Raw genomic sequence first — 16,378 nt, 5'->3', positions numbered from 1 at the left:
GCGTGGCCTAATGGTGAGGGCGGGAGGCGGCAGCCAGGTGTGCCCGGCAGCCATCATGGCGGCGCCCCCGCCCCCAGGGGCGGCCATCTTGTGGGGGTCCCACGGGGGCTGCCCACGGCCGGCAGCTGGTCCAGGAGGTCTACCTGGGAGAATTGCGTCTCCTACGTGAACCCCTCGTTTTTTGGAGCCTTCCTGCCCTGCCTTGTAACAACCCCCAGCCCAAAAGCTCCGGAGGCACAAGCTCAGTTCCTCACAAGCAAAACACGGAGCAGGAGCTCTCAAGTGCTCCCAAACAGATGGGAAGGCTCAAACGTCACAGGCACCTAAAGCACTCTACTGAAACGCTCCATCAATACAAAATCAAATGAGAAATCCCGTACCATGAAAACGTTTTCTCGTGTTGAGAAAGTAAATAAATCATCCTCAGGCAATACCCAACAAAGAGCAACACCCAACAGAAATAACACTGAAACTGCTAGGGCTGCATGTGCTGTTCTATAAACATCTAAATCTTCTCCTACCATCAGCATAGCTGCTGACACATTCAAAAGTTGAACTGTAAACCTAAATTAACTTTCGTCTCTTTGTTTAAGTTGTGCAGCTTAATGTTTGGGTGCCTAAGAAACCCAAGCACCAGTTCTTTTGCCTCGGTGTTGTAACGAACTAGCTGCACTCTGACATCTGGCAAAACAGACTTTATGAATGTGAGTGATTATTCGGTTACTGAATGCCAGCAGAAGATAAAGAATAATAGAAACTGTTTGCTTTGAAAAGTAATTTGCTGGTGTTATTGCTCCTTACTTATCAGTGGAGATTTATGAACTGCCAGGAAGCCCCTTAGATTACTGTTTGTAATTCACTGGTTTTAGTGGTCTTGGTATTCCAATTTTGTTTAATTTTCAAGCGCTTTGGGAATTGCTTGATAATATTTGCACATACATCAGAGCTGATGCATATACCGTGGAGCCCTTTTGTGTTGCAAAAGCCTGGAAGGTTCCCACCAGGGAAAGGGGGCACTTGCAGTGTGTGAACCCCAAAGTATTATACATACTGCAACTGGAGCTATGCGGTAGTCAATTAGCTATTCAGCTACCAAAATAAACTCTTGAAATAACTTCGTCTCATTGGACCTTATCCTGATATTTGGCAGGGGTAGAAAGCTGTTTCCTGAGAATATCCCTTTTTCTGTTTACAGTCATAGAAATGGGTCAAACTCACCCCAGTGTTTTTATGCATCGCTATTAATTAACTTTGGAACAAGTACTAAATCTCATTAACCAGGACTGATTCTTCTGTTTGTTGTAGTTGCTAGATGAGCCTTCTGTGCTCTGCCTGGAGCTCAGTTAATTTAGTCTAATGTCATTTAAAATAGTCTAAAATAAATAAAAGAGGAAAGTATTTCTGGAAAACTGAAATTCATTTTTCAAAAGCAAGGATCTCTAAACAATCCTGAGAAATTACCCACGTCAGTGTAACTCTCCATCTCAAACTGAGTTTAAATGTGTTGAATGCCAGACTACAGGTAATAGCATCTTGCAGTATTGCAGAATTTTATTTATGGGGTTTTTATGCAACTCTAAGAATGCTCTACTATAAAAAGGTCCATACAGAGTTACAGAGTGCTTTTCTAAGAGATTGTTATTGTATTCTTATTTCCCTCAAGCTACATAGTACTAATGGCATTGAAAAACGGCCAATTCTTTTACAATTTTCAGTTTACAATGGCATCGTTATTATAGCCCTTCTGTCACCAGCTATTAACATTTATACTATGAATTAAAGAGGAAAATTTAATGGCAGCCCAGCAGGCTGGTTGTCAGTAGTGATACTGGTGGTGGTGGGCAGCTCTAGAGAGCCTTCAGATTCACCGTAGACTAACCGCGGGGTTAATCTAGTTCATAATCATAGTAATCATCGTCTGTGTTTACTGCGACGCTAGCGGCCTCATTGAGTTTCATTTTCTTTCTGTCCTCTTTGCCTTTTTCCATGGAAGACAGATTATCTTCACAGTGCTGCAGAATCTTTTTGGAAGACATCCAGCTTTCTCCTCGGCTCTCTGCTGGTGCCGCGCACTGCCCTCCCCTGACATCCGTTCCTTTGGCCATCAGCACTCTTCTGGTCCTGAGAAGGTCACAGGTGCAGTTCCAGGGGTTTCCGTCTAAATAGAGATGCCGGAGGCGAGGTAAATACTCCAAGACTTTGCGATCCAAGGCAGATATCTTGTTGTTCCGTAAATTTAAAACCTGAAGCTGTTTCAAGTCTTTCAGTTCTTGTTCTCCAACGTCCTCTATGTCATTCCCCTTTAGATCCAATCTAGCAAGGGTATCTGGAAGTCTGAATAAAAATAAAACAACAGGAATATGTTATGTTCATTATATTGATTCTGCTTGTCCAAGCACATCTTACATATTAAATAAAACTACCACTAACAAAAGTGTAGTCTTTTGGAAATAAAATAAAATAAAAAAGTAGTGGTCCTGAAATGTTAATATTCTTTTTTGTTTGTTTGTTTGTTTCTTTTTCTATTCTAAAGTTGTTGGAATACTATCTATGGACACTTGAGCTGTTTTCCCAAATTACTGCAGTTCTGAACTGTACATGTGTGTGCAGCTGAGCCTAACAGCAATTTTAGTCCAGCCATACAATAACAAAAGTTTTTAAATATAGTTTATTTACTATCTTTTTTTTTTTTTTTTTTTTCTCCTGCTCTAGTCAGTGAAAGCTGTTTAACAGAAAAGCCATTTAATTGGTGTGGAATGTTTTTAATAAATTCAATTTGATGTTAACTAAAAATCATTTTACTACTGTAGTATGCAAGGTGATGAGGTTAAGAGCCAAGGTTAGAAACTTTAAGGAAATTTACTCAATATAACTGTAAGGCAAAATATAAATAATAACACCAAGAACTATTTAGAATTGAACAGCAGTGTCGCACAACCAGTGAAGGATGAGGTGGGTTTATCTCAATGTAATGATTTGAGATACCTTTGAAAATTAGAGGGTACACTGTGACCCTCACTGGCAGGTTTTTGTGAAGCTGAGTTTGACCTCTTAGGCTGAAAGGCGATTGCCATATTTGTGCAAATCTCACAACTTCATTGGGAATATTTCAAGAGTAAGGCAGTTCTGCATTGTGCTATATTTCCTAGGTGAGATGAGGATTTCACATGTTGAAATTCTCACACATCTGAGTCATTGCACAGACCCTGGTCTTACCAGCGCTTGTGGCTGCAATCAACTTGTGTTGAAACGTAACCACAGTCAGTGATAATAGTTGCTCAATGTGACAAAAGGAGCTAGTCTGGGGTGAAATCCTAGAGCCAATAATATCAAAGTCAATAGGATATCATTTGAGATATTTATCCAAACAGATTACAGGCTAAAACCTGTACAGTGTAAACCTGTAAAGGCTTTGCAGATGTACTGCTTGACTTTAGCTTTTGTTGATCTTGAGGAAATAACTACATCGGAGCATGTGATTAATGATCCTGCTACTGGCAGAGAAGCCGCGTGCATTCAGGAGCTCACCGCAGCAGCCATACCACTGCCACTCCAGGGAATATCATCAGGCTCTTCCGTGCATTGTGACTGCTCCCTGCAAGATTTTCTGGAGTTTGGGCTCTTCTGTATGAGTCATGAAATACTTGGACATGTTATGGATATAAGTTCTGATGGAGACAATTTCATATCATTGTTTCCTTTTCAGAATAAAAGGAAAGAACCTTTCTTTTTTCCAATTCCCACTAAACAACCACTAAGACTCGGTAACTGTGGCAAATTAACTATATTCTTTAACCTGTGACGCAGGTAACTGGTAGTTCTCACATAGCTATCAGAGTAATACTTTTATTTCTGTATGTCCTTGCAACTGGTGATCAACAGGTAGATGCGTGGACACACACAATTAAATTAGGTACATAAATTTTAGTTCTTGTCATTTCTTTCCCACTTCATGTTTATAGCCTCCCCTTGAAATCTGTGTGCATTGCTGAGTTGAAAATAAAAGACCCAATATCTCCCTAAAAGCTTCACTGTTTAAAGGCTAATAGAGGACTCCTTCCTGTTAATTCTTGTGACTACAAAGGTTGTAAAATAAGATGGATTAGACAATACTAATGTAACTAGAAAGCATTAAACATTCCTGTCAAGGCAGACTGAAATCAAATATTTATACACCACTAAATCACTTTCTGATTATAAAGCTTCAACCAAATAGATTCAAATGCTAAAGGACCTCATTCTAAGCAAATTGAAATTTTACTGCATTATTTATTTGGGCCAGTTAAACCTGTCCACAAGCCATAAAAATAAAATTTACTAGTGTGGTTGTGTTAAAAAAGCTGATGTTAATGGAATTACATTACTATTTTTATGCCATCTTATTGCACAGTTTTTTTTGAAATAACAAAATTGCCACTTTATATCAGAGCAGCCTCCATTTGGCTTAACACAGCACCACTGATAATGGCCAGGGCCATCACTCAGATGAATGTGAGAGAACCTGTGAGCAAGGCATTAAGGAATCCAGTGTGCCCAGGGGATGTTTCTTCTGTGCTACTTTGACTGGAATTTTGCTTATAGCCTGAAGCAGGACAGTTATAAGCCTTCCAAATACCTTGTAATGTGTGCATTTAATGAAGTTGGGGATGGTAATATCCACTGAAGAAACATATTCGTTTTGACCGGACTCAGCTCCAGCAATCTTAATACTCTGACAATAATAAACTCAGTGCGGGTTGGTGGAAACATCAGCTTTAAAATTGCCATCTTTCTGTTTTACTGAATGCTCTATTTATTTTGTGTTATGGGAGAAGACAAATGTGAGCAGCAGTGTAACTAATCTGTAATCACTGTTATACTCTCCCAGCAGATTCCTCCTATTCATGTGTTGATTAAACAAAGTAGTCTTACTGGCAGCGAGAGATGAGAAAGGAGGAGGATCACTGGGGGCTACAGATGTAATGAAAGCAGCTGCAGTACTATGCTGACTGCTAGCAGGAGTGCTTAATAGTGCCAGTTATGGCAGTGGGTTTATGGTATGGATGGACTTCTACTAGGACCAGGTCTGAATGCAAATATTTTCTCAGTTTGGCTCTCATTCTCGCAATGTAAGGGGGGAGAGATGACACCTGTGAAGCAGCTATCCTTGGAGTCACTTACCTCAGTGGGATAGAAATCAGGAGATTCTGTTCCAGTGCCAGGTTAGAAAGCTGTGCACACTGCTGCAGAGCTCCTGCCTCAAACGTGCTGACAGCATTGTTGTCAAGGAACAAGTGTTTGAGGTCTTGTAGACCTTGGAAGTCTTGCGCTGTCACCCTCTGAATCAGGTTATTGCTGCAGTCAAGTTTCTGCAGCCTGCCTGGCAGCCTGGGTGGCATGGCCTGGAGCTGGTTCTTAGACAGCTCCAGCGTTGTTAAGTTAGGAAGAAGCTGGGCACCATCTACTGATGTAAGCTGGTTTTCTGAAAGGAAGAACTCGGTCAGGTTTTCTAGGTGTTTCATGTCTCGGAGTCGTACTGTTTTGAGCCGGTTCTTCTCTAATTTTAGTGAGAGCAAGGACTTAGGTAGGTCAAGAGGCACTTTTGTCAGCAAGTTGCCGCTTAAACTGAGAAACTGTAGGTTTTGGAAAGATGCAAAAAAGCTGGTTGGGAAGGAGTTTAGTTTATTATCAGCCATGCTCAGATACTGCAGCCTAGGCAGCTGGAGTGGTGCAGACACAGATTCCATGTTGTTGCCATCCAGAATCAGACTCTGTAAGTTGCAGAGGGAAGAAAACACACTCCAAGGCAGAGTCGCAATCAGGTTGTTCCGGATATCAAGCACCCTTAGTTTCATCAAACCTTCAAAATCCGATGCGTGCAAAGTGGTGATGGAATTATCAGCGAGTTTTAAAATCTCAAGGCCGGATGGGAGGCAGGTGGGTATTTGCTTTAGCTGATTTTTGTAGAGTTCCAGGGACTTCAAAGTGTTCAGGGCTTTGAAAGTATTGTTTTCTATCGATTCTGTGCCACTGCACGACAGGACCAGCTCTTCAAGGGCCGACATTCTTCTGAAGTCAGTAATCTTAAAGAGATAAAAATAATTCATGTGACAGTACACAGTATTCATGAATCGCCTCACTGATTACTTCTTCTGGGTGCTCTGACCATTGCTGGCTGATATTCATAAAGAATGAGAAACTAAGAGAAATGGAGCAGTAATGGTAGAGGTGTCACTGTAGGCACCTGCAGTTTGACAGAATTTACTTACATTTCTAGAATTGTCTGAAGACCATCTTGTGTCTAGTTTTGAGCAAAGACTCAGGTCTGAAGAAGGAGTTTTTCTTTTATTTCTGCCTGGCAGATACCTATGTCAAATGTTTAGCTAAATGTCAGCAGTGGCAGAGGTCCTTACAGGGGGCAGATGGTTGCTGTATGTTCACTGTGCTCAGCAGAGTTTGCTGGTGCAGGTCTGGGTTCATCAGACAGACATTTCTCTGTATCACCACTGCAGCACGTATTCCCTAGATGAGTGGATATCGTTTCTTCTCCCTACTATGAATTTTTGGCAGGAAACGAAAATCTGACACATGTATTTCTTCATTCCTTCCGCTCTCTCTCCTGTTCCTTAAGGTAAACACCTCACATTTGGAGATGACCAAACCAAACATGTAAATTTGTTCTGAAACTAATGTGAATGGTACAAATTGCTTTTACAGCAACTTAGTTTTTGTTACTTAGTAGTAAACAGATGCTTTGTGGTGGTAAATGAAACTTAGACGTTGACTGGGATCATAATATATAGGGGCATAGTGATTTTTTAATTATTCTTGTGCTTTGTTGGAACCTGCTTGCTTATCATGCTTTCCATCTTGTGTCTCAAGTTAAGAAACAAACCTAAATGAACCTGGCAGCCTCCTCTAAGCCAAGAAATGAGGAAACATGGAATGAGGGTAAGTAAAGGAGTTGTCAGAGCACACCAGTTACTTAAACAGTAATTCTTTGAAATTTTCAGAGATGCTGCCCATTGACCTAGGTGCTCGATTTTAAAAAATGCATTTATATGGGAATCACAGAAAGCTCAGAGTAAAATGAGCAGGTGTTCTGCATGGGAGAGGCAGGAAGGGGTATTCTTCAGTTAGTTTTCCTTCAGGTGTCTGGTAAACATCTCTCTGCAGATCTCAGTACACATCAGTAACAGATGTTAAACTAACACAACAGCCTGCATGCCATTTCCCCCAGAGCTCATTAGGTACCAGCACATTTTACTCTCATTGAGTAGCACTACAAACATGTTCTACAGCATAATCCCATATCCCAATGAGGAATCTACAAGGAAAGCAGTACAAATCCTTTTGCAGATAAGGTACTGTACAGTAGTTTTGTTTTACAATCCTCACTGAATGCATTTAACTATCATAACTGTGTATCTTGAAACAGCTGAAGAAAGTGACTGTTAAAAGGTTCCTTCATTTATCCAATTCCCTCATGTTTGTTTGAGTGGTATCTCTTTACCTTACCTACAAACTCTCCATTTTAACTTCTGTTAAAATTTGAGCCCACACAGCTGTGAAAGAGGAATTCATTTTGAATTTCATTTTCATTTTCATTCAGATTTTATTTGGCTTTGGTATCCCCAGGTGTGACTAGATTCTAGCTATGTTCAGTTTGCCTTGTAAAGTTGTTTCTGAGCACTGCAAGATTTTAATGCAGTTAGTGGGAAAGTGTAGATACGGAGCCTCTACTGATGCAGGTTTCTCTAGCAGTTACACTTGACTTCAGTGAGGGAATGTACTCACTCATGACTAAATTCTCATGACTAAATAACAAAGCTGGCCATTTACTGATCTCCTATAATTGCAGTTTTGTAATATATATATGCTCATTGATTTGTTATAAAGCAACTGTAGAATTGTGTGTCCAGTTTTGGTCACGGCCGGGAGGCTAACCTCGCAAAGGTTCATCATGAGAAGTCCGATAGGAATGAACTGCATTGCTCAAGAGCAGAAAGGAATATTCACACACAAGTGATGAAACAGTCCTAAGGAAATTGAAACAAATGTAAACCTTTGTAGGTTCAACACATTTTCTTCTATTAGTTCAAAAGCAGTATTTCCTGCTTTTCCTCAGTTGATCGCAGTATATCTGTATCTGTAAGAAGCTTAATTTTCATCTTATTAAGTGGCAGCGAGCTATGCGAAGGTCAACGTACAGACATTCATTCTGTGATGGAGGATTTAGCCTTCTTAATGTGGATTACTACAATTTCTATTTTCCACCTATTTGGTAGGCTTTGCCAGGGTTTTTGGCAGTGCAGTTTTGAGACTTAAACATGTATCCATGCTGTTGCAAACCAGACAGTCTTTCTAATTGGAATCAAGACATATTTGAAAGATTATTGGCCGCCTTTTTTCTTCAAAATGATGTTTTATTCTCTAACTAGACTGACAGTAAAATGTCAGTAATAGGGTTTTACATTTTAAAAATATCTCCTGAAAATGGATCTAAGAGACTGTTGTAATAGAAACTTTTTCATCACTTTGTCCTTTTTTATTTTCATTTTTTACTTTTTTTTTTTTTTTTTTTTGATTTTTTTGTGGACTGGAATTTGTTATAAGCAGTTCCTTAAAGTAGTCCCCTATTGTGGGGGTTAAAGAAGCAATTTTCTTTTAGCAGATTAAACAAAAAAAAAACACAACAAATTATTAATATAGTTAGAAATAACATAAATGTTAAAGTGAGTGTAAAAAGGTTATAGTAGCTCTTCAAATCAAGGATAAGGCAGAAATTATTGTAAAAAAAAAAAGATGCTAGAAATAGTCTAATTTTGTTACTACAGGCTCTGTTTTTAACAAATCCCAGTTTACAAAAATACCAAAAACAAAAACCCCAGCCAATCTTTTCAATGATAATCAATCCTGTCTAGAAAAAAAAAAAAAAGAAAAAAAAAAGTAAAGTTGATCTGAGTAAAACAGATCTGCTTTTCTTCTTCCTTTTCTTGAGAACATAGTGGTTTAACATATAAACATATCTTCTTTAAATTTCTTTACCATTTGAATATTAACGAGTGCAAAGGGATGTCCAAAAGTAATTGGTGCTCAGTTAGAAAGAATATTTGTTTATTCTCCTGAGGCTGCTAATTGCCAAACCATATAAAAGCCTGTTAGAGGTCAGCTGTGGAAAGTCTAGGCTTACATTCAATTTCTTTTTGAAAATATTTTCTTTTCTCTAAATTGAGACAATTGAAGTAATTAAAAAGGAAGGAAAAAAAAAGACACACACTATAGAGTTCCTTTAGCACTTCCAGACACATAGTTTACAAGCAGAAATCAAAACCTGTTCCTACAAACACTATTATGTGTGCCAAGGGAATTGTTCAACTGAGTTAATTAAGTATATGCATTTACGATGTCAGGACCTCAAATGCATGATTTGTCTCATGGAGAGAAAACTGAAAAATATAATCACGGACCCCATTTAATCTTAAATAAAGAATCTCCATAATTACAGGCAGCTAGCATAAAAGGGCTTATTTCCTTTCAGTAATAGAAGTAAGGCATACTGATTGCTCAGTTAAATCAACGTATAAAGAGAAAAACTCTCCTTAGATGGTTTTACACCCTGTTGGTTCTGAGCAGTCATAAAACATTTTTTTTTATTCTATTGCTTTGTTCACTTATAACCAATGTTTAAATGCTTTATCACAAATATCTGCCTTCTTTAGTCAGACCCTAGGACTGCTTTAGTAGTGACTGAAGGTTTTACAGCAGGTTGGGGCAACCAGCCTGAGAAAGGACAAATGGCTCATCTTCATTATTTCAGAAAGAAAATGATCTTCTTTTTGCAAGAAGATATATAATAATTCATTCAGTAAATAATAATTCATTCAGTAAATAATAATTACTGATAATAATTCATTCAGTAAACTATTACTTTAACAAGAGTACACTGATACAGCTAAATCATACCAATGAACTATGACTCTTTTAGCTGCGTGAGCTACAGTAAGAAAACCACAGATACCAGTAACAGCTAAAAGAGAAGTAAACTCTTCCCCAGGGTTAAATAGCAGAATTACTCAGGCTGTTTTTCACTGGGCAGCAGGTGTCCCAGATGTTGCTTTCAGCTGCCTTTTAGCCCATTTTATTCAATCCTGGGAGCAAAATCAAACATGCATTTCGGAGCAGTTCAGGATATGTTCTTTGTAAGAGGACAAGTACACTTAAGAGCAAATGTATCTCTTTCAAACAACATTTCTTGTAATTGTAGTAAATTGATACACAGCAATTATGTACAATATAGGTAGTTACATTTCCCTTGTGTCTATCTATAGAAAAATCTAATTCTATTAAATAAATAGGGTGGGAAACAGAAAAGCACTGCTCTGGAGTCCAGTGCAGATGGAGCATAAACTAGTAATGACTTTAATAATTCAGTGATGCCTTAAGAAACCTAGAATAAACATTTTCAGGAACACAGTTGGCAGCTTCAATTAGAAGCTATTGTTTATATGGGTTTTAAATAGGCCTAGCATTGCTTTTATAAACATCTCACAGTCTGCCTTGGAGTCTAACAATGCATGACCGAGTCCTGATTACTAACTCTGCTGTCATTTCTAGTAGCAGTTGTGCTTGAAATTTGCAATGCAAGCAGGGAAAGAAACCCTCACTTTCATCCTAGCTATGTAAAACCTTTTCCTTCACTATGGAAAAGTATGGCATTGTATCAAGAGCAGCAAAAGCTTTCAGCAAATTAAAAAATAACTCTTCAACAGAATGGTTATTTGACCCTATAAAAAGAAGTCAACATTTGGCTCCTTGTTGTGAATTACTATTTTTTGAGTTGCATATAAAAAACCTTTGTGACAGTATGAGCCAGTGCTTAGGGACCACAGGATAATGAAAGCACTATGAATACATATTTACATATATTTATAAAGGTAAACCAAAACCATATCTTGCACCATTTTATCGTTTTTTAGAACCTGGAATAAGATTCTCCCTTCTCTTCAAAGTCATCACCACCTGGGAAACGCATCTTTCAGTTACAGTGCACGTATTTATACTGCAAGTATTTATACTGGATTTCTTCCTACCTGGAGTCGTTTAATTTTGCTGTGGCTGATGTAGAGCCTCCTGGTAGTGGAAGGAATCTCTCGGGGGATCTCTGTAGCCCTGTAGCATTGCACTGACTGGGCAGAGTCACAGCTGCATCTTCTTGGGCAAGTGGTACTCAAACCACAGTGAAAAGAAAACAAAAAGACTAAAAGGTAAGATAAATGCATCTTCCAAAATAGGAGCTCCCAAATTGTCTCAGCAGCACATAGTGTGAATTAAGCACCAAAGTCCTTTTATACCATGAAAACTGATAAAAGGATATTATGACTGTGTATTTTATCCCAGTGAAAAAACAGCAAAAACAATACCGTAATTTGCCTGGGTTAAAATGTTGGCAGGCATTACAAAGAGTGAGAAACTTAAACAGTGATAAGCCAACTTTACATTTGCAGGTATGTGAAATTAGTGTTATTTATTACCTGACATCTAATCTGCAAACATCCATATTATCTCCAGTTTCCTAGTTTTGTTAAATGTGCCACCACAGAATTAGTGGAGAAAAGATAAAGGGCTGTTTTATAGCGGGGCTGTAAAACCAGCGTATCTTCTGTGACCCAGCATCAGAAACTGTGAAAAATCACTACAACCAACACAGAAGCTTTTTCACTCTTCTTTGTGCATTGTTCAGACCAAAAAAAAACAAACAAACAAATGAAAAAATAACAACCCAGGCAGCTATTCAGCTATTATTTTAAAACTAAAACATTCTGTTGGCTCTCTGGATGTCTGTGGTACAGCTGCTGTATGCATGTTTTAAAGATTGTGCAAAAACCTAAATTACCCATGCTCATTTAATTCACATAAATCAAAGTTTAAGTGTTCTTGCATTTGAAAATTACAGATGTGGAACATTGGAAAACATTTTGTATAAATCGAGTGGTGGATGATCAATAAAATAAGACCATGCACCTCATGGCAGGTGGAGAACACTAAGGTTCCCCTCTGTTTAATCTCTACTTATTAGTGCTTTTCTCATGTATCTATTATCTCTGCCAGCTAGAGATGTAAAGTTTTGAAAGGCTTACATTTTGGCAAGAGATGATTTTAGGAATCTTCAATGTGTTTTTTATTTTTCATTTTTATTTTTTTCTCCTTTGTATTCAGCAGTTTACAGCTCACCAAGCAGTGCACCTAGGAAACCCTTCTATCTTATCACTCTGATCTGCTTTGTTTTGTTATCCGTTTCCTTCCTTCCATCCTCTCTATCATATTTTCAGTGATACTATTTCCTGATTTCAGAACCAGTCTGGTTATTTTTCTGAACAGACAATGATGTCAAGTTGACGTGACAAAGGGATACCTAAACTGGGGACAGTCCTCAATGGGAACGCTTATTTCTTGCTGCTGGTTTTCCACCAGACAATTGTCATATTCCTTACTGGAGATCCTTCCTTTCTCCTTTTTCCCCTATACTGCAAGGACAGAACTGCAACTCAGTGTCTGCTAAACCAAGCAGCGAGAGCAGAAAACCTATTCCTAAAACAATGTGTTGAACTGGCATTTTTAATGTGTCCAGAAAAATCCTGCCTGACTTCTGCCATAGTGATCAAGTAAGCAAAAATGAGTGGGTGAGCAGGATTAGCAATGGTGTTTTCAAACAAACATTTTAACATATTGTGATGTAGGGTTTGGTAGCTGTTTTTATTGTTCTTCATTTTGTTGTCTTCTAAAAGAATCAGAATACAAAAGTGTAAAATCTTTCAGCATGCTGACAACTCCTTGTGGTATATTTTAGCATGTCCCAGAACTGTCTTTGACCCTACTTTTTCCACTCACTACAATTTAAATGCTGAGCTCAGTAAGACAGTAATGTTCAGGATCTTACGTAGGTATTCATATTCCTCAAAAATGCCATCAAAAAGCAAATACTTTTTGCTCCAAAGGGTCAAAGGAAAGGCAGATCAAACCTTAAGCTTTGCAGTATAGAGCTCTAGAGTCCTGCAGAGTCGAACTGAAAATTCCTTTAAATAAGAACCATGTGTTGCATCCCTCCCTATTTTGTAAACTGGAAACAACTCAGCTGATGTTAGAAGTTACGGCTGTAGTTACAAGGCAGAACCACAGGAAGGTGCAATACTCTTCATGTACATATGTTAAGATGTAATTTTTGTACATTTAACGTAAGATTGCCTTTAGAAAATCAACTAAAACTAAGGCAACATTAAAATTAGAAGAAAAAATTGCAAAACTATTTTAGAAGTTTAGAAATTTCTGAATTAAGATAGGTGATAAAAGCTGAAGGTGGATCCTTTATAATGTGCTTGATGGTACAAACTGCACAAGTGAATGTGTATTCCTACCACAGAAGACACAGAGAAGCTGAGCTCTTACAATCAGCGTGGTCCTTGCCTTTGGAAAGGAGACACTGCAGGAAAAGACCAGTTTAAGAGCTGCAGAGGGCATGGGTAGGAGCTTGGTCCCTGAGGGATATCACACGCACAAGTAGTTTGGCAACTGGGAGCCGCTAAGTGATGGCGTATGCTTGAAAGAATCCTTGGCATATTTAGCTGCCATATGCTATCAAGTGCCTGCTATGGAGGACGTGTGAATTTATAATTATTTTTTCTGGAGGTTTTTAACTTGGATTTGGACCAGTTTTTCATAGGGACAACAAATGGCAGTTGTCTGCCGCAAAGGTTGCCACCAATCAAACTCTTCTTGCCAGAGAGGATAGGTCTGCTAAGAGAAACAATCATAACATTTTTAGAAATATTACGCTTCCCTTGATCATCTGTTGAAATAATTTAAACTGCTTTCCAGGATTGTTTCTTAAACAAAGAGCATCAGAGTGTTAGACTGAATTAAGAATGTCAACCTAGACACATTGTAGACAAATGATTTATATCTAATTGATGTAAGGGTTATACATTTATCAACATCGATTTTGTGTTTCTTCCTACAAAATAAAACTGCAAGTAGAGTTTTGCAGACAATCAGAAGCCTGTCTGAAAAAGGTGTCTCAATCTTCTTCATAAGCTAAAATTTTTGTGGAAATATTTATTATCTGCTTTCACAGTGTGTGGAGAATATGCTTTCTAACTCCAGGTGAGTTCATCTTCATGCACCAGGAACAGCTGCTGAATGACTTAAAGCAGACTTTTCCTCCACGTTTAAGTAGGTAGCTTTTTCTTCTTCTGCATTGGCTACATAGAGCAGATGAAAGTGATAACCCCTTTTGAATTTCTCACATTTTGCCTGTCTGTGGCATTTGTGTATTCCAGAGGAACTAGCAGAGTGAAGCCTATTGCAAAGGAATAAAACTTTGTTAAACAAAAATCCACATATCCAAGAGTTTCAGTTACCGCTGGTTTTATGTCAGTACTGAGGAATGCCAACCAAGATCAGGTGTAGCTGTGGAAGACACCCTAAACAACAAATAATCAGCACCCACCTGGAGGAGGTCAGTTTAAATAATTTCATACACAAATCCCATCAATGCTGCCATAGCTGGCCTTCAAAGTATCCTTACTAATGGCATCTTCTTGCTGGAGAACTGTTATTCGTTAATTACTGAGCCATCAAGAGCAGTGACCATAAAACCACAGATTAGTATGCTGACAGTTTCATTGATATTATTTTTACAATATTTTATGTTATTCCAAGTTAGTCCCAAAAGGAATGAGGAGTGGGGAATAAAGAGGGCAGATAAAATTGTTGAATCCATTCTCAACTCAGAATTTAAATACATGGGTCTTCTGTATAGGAACGTTTATGTAAGATCTGTAATTACTGTATTTGAGACTGCGCCTCTTGCAGTGCCACCTAAAAATAGAGAGGCAGGGATGGATTGTGCAATTGATATCGGAACCACAGAAATTCTCTTTCAAGGGCTTTGCTCATTCAAAACTGTTTCAGATCAGTAGTTAACAAAGGTGACCTGCAAGGGCTTCTCACAGGCCTGCATGAAGTGAGCTAGTACTCGCTCTCCCGGCTTCTGTGGGTATCTTTAGCCTTTAAGAAGAGTCTGCTAGTGACTGCTCATCAAACAGAACCAGAATGGAGCTTAAATTGTGTAAAAATTGTCTGCTGTTGAAACTGTCAGACATGGAGGAGTCTGAAAGAGCAGCTTCCTAAATTATACCCACCATGTGCACAAAAAGAGGGCTTCATTCTTCCACACTGTAAAAGTCAAATATTTTTAGCACGTTTTACTGATTTTTAAAAATAAAACAAAAATTCAGGATGACAAGAGTTAAGCTTAAATGGATATGTAGAAATAAGCATGGGAAGAAGACCTCAGTAAGCACCGTAAAAAAGAAAAGCTGGTCCAAAGAAGTGACTCGTGGAAGTTGTGTGAAGAGAGAACAAAAAGGGCAAGAATGTGCCCTCAAAATAGTCATGAGCGAATTGTTGCTTGCATGGAATCACTGCACAGACTGTAGAAGGCAGCCAAATATGAAGTCCCTAAACCTGCAGAGAAGGAATTGTCTAAAGCATAAAAATCTAAAAGGCTTCAGTTTTGTTAGCAGAAATTTTCTGTAATGACAACAAAAAAATCTCTCTAAGTTTCAGTGTGTCTGGATAATTTCATCCTCTGTAGCGTGCTTTAGAAAAGTACTTTCCAATCACCTAGCCCAACTCCACTTTTAGAACAAGAAATCCTTGCTTTATCATCTCAAGTTATCTCCCACTCTTCAATATTGCAAAATATTCTTTGTTTTTGGTGTTTCCTTTCTGGTGCCCCTGCTTGTAACTGTACAACCAGCCGGACAATCAAACCCCTCTCTGCTTCAGCACTAACCACACAAAAGTTGGCCTTGACATGTGCACATGCTGCAGCCCAGCGAGCACAGCTGGGCAGCTGCAATTACAGAGGTTTACAGGTGAGCTGACCCTCATGTGCAAACACACATGTTTTTGTTGTAAATTCTTTGCCCAGAGGCTAGGTCTAACCAAAGATTTGTAGAGTATCTCACACAACAGTTTCACAGTCTTGGCATGGACACCGAGTATGAAATATACAGCAAGGAAGATGCTGGTCAGAGTATTATTTATGTCTTTTCCTTTTGCTTTGGGTATTGCTTTGCTTTGTCTTATATGAAAATGTGCCCTCCCCATGCAGAGGGTCATCTACTCTTTGAAAACAAAGTAATTTTTCAGATATTTCATCAGGTACTCCAGTGATAAGTCAAAATATGTAGATTTGAATTTATAAAATACTGTTTGTACTCAAATATGCTTAATAGCAGAGTAGCACAGAAACTTCACATTCTTTATGCTCCACCTTGTCTAAAATAATTGAAATTATATCAATTATATATGATGAAATTAGCCTGTGATAAGC

At 38.5% G+C, this 16,378-nt stretch overlaps 1 protein-coding gene across 1 annotated transcript; it reads right to left on the bottom strand.

The window, feature by feature from the left end:
• Nucleotides 1-1,886: 1,886 nt before the first annotated feature.
• On the bottom strand, nt 1,887-11,539 carry LOC309876179 (nephrocan-like; the record flags this gene model as incomplete). The annotated part of the gene is made up of 4 exons (XM_082756178.1): nt 1,887-2,334; nt 5,161-6,062; nt 11,073-11,208; nt 11,514-11,539. 4 exons carry the CDS (start codon nt 11,537-11,539, stop codon nt 1,887-1,889), a joined length of 1,512 nt encoding a protein of 503 aa, XP_082612304.1.
• Nucleotides 11,540-16,378: the final 4,839 nt, after the last annotated feature.

Source organism: Aythya marila, assembly GCF_965140915.1.
Source record: "Aythya marila genome assembly, chromosome: 3".
NCBI classification, from domain to species: domain Eukaryota; kingdom Metazoa; phylum Chordata; class Aves; order Anseriformes; family Anatidae; genus Aythya; species Aythya marila.
The sequence above is the reverse complement of the archived record's forward strand: the minus strand, read 5'-3'. Positions and strand labels throughout refer to the sequence as shown.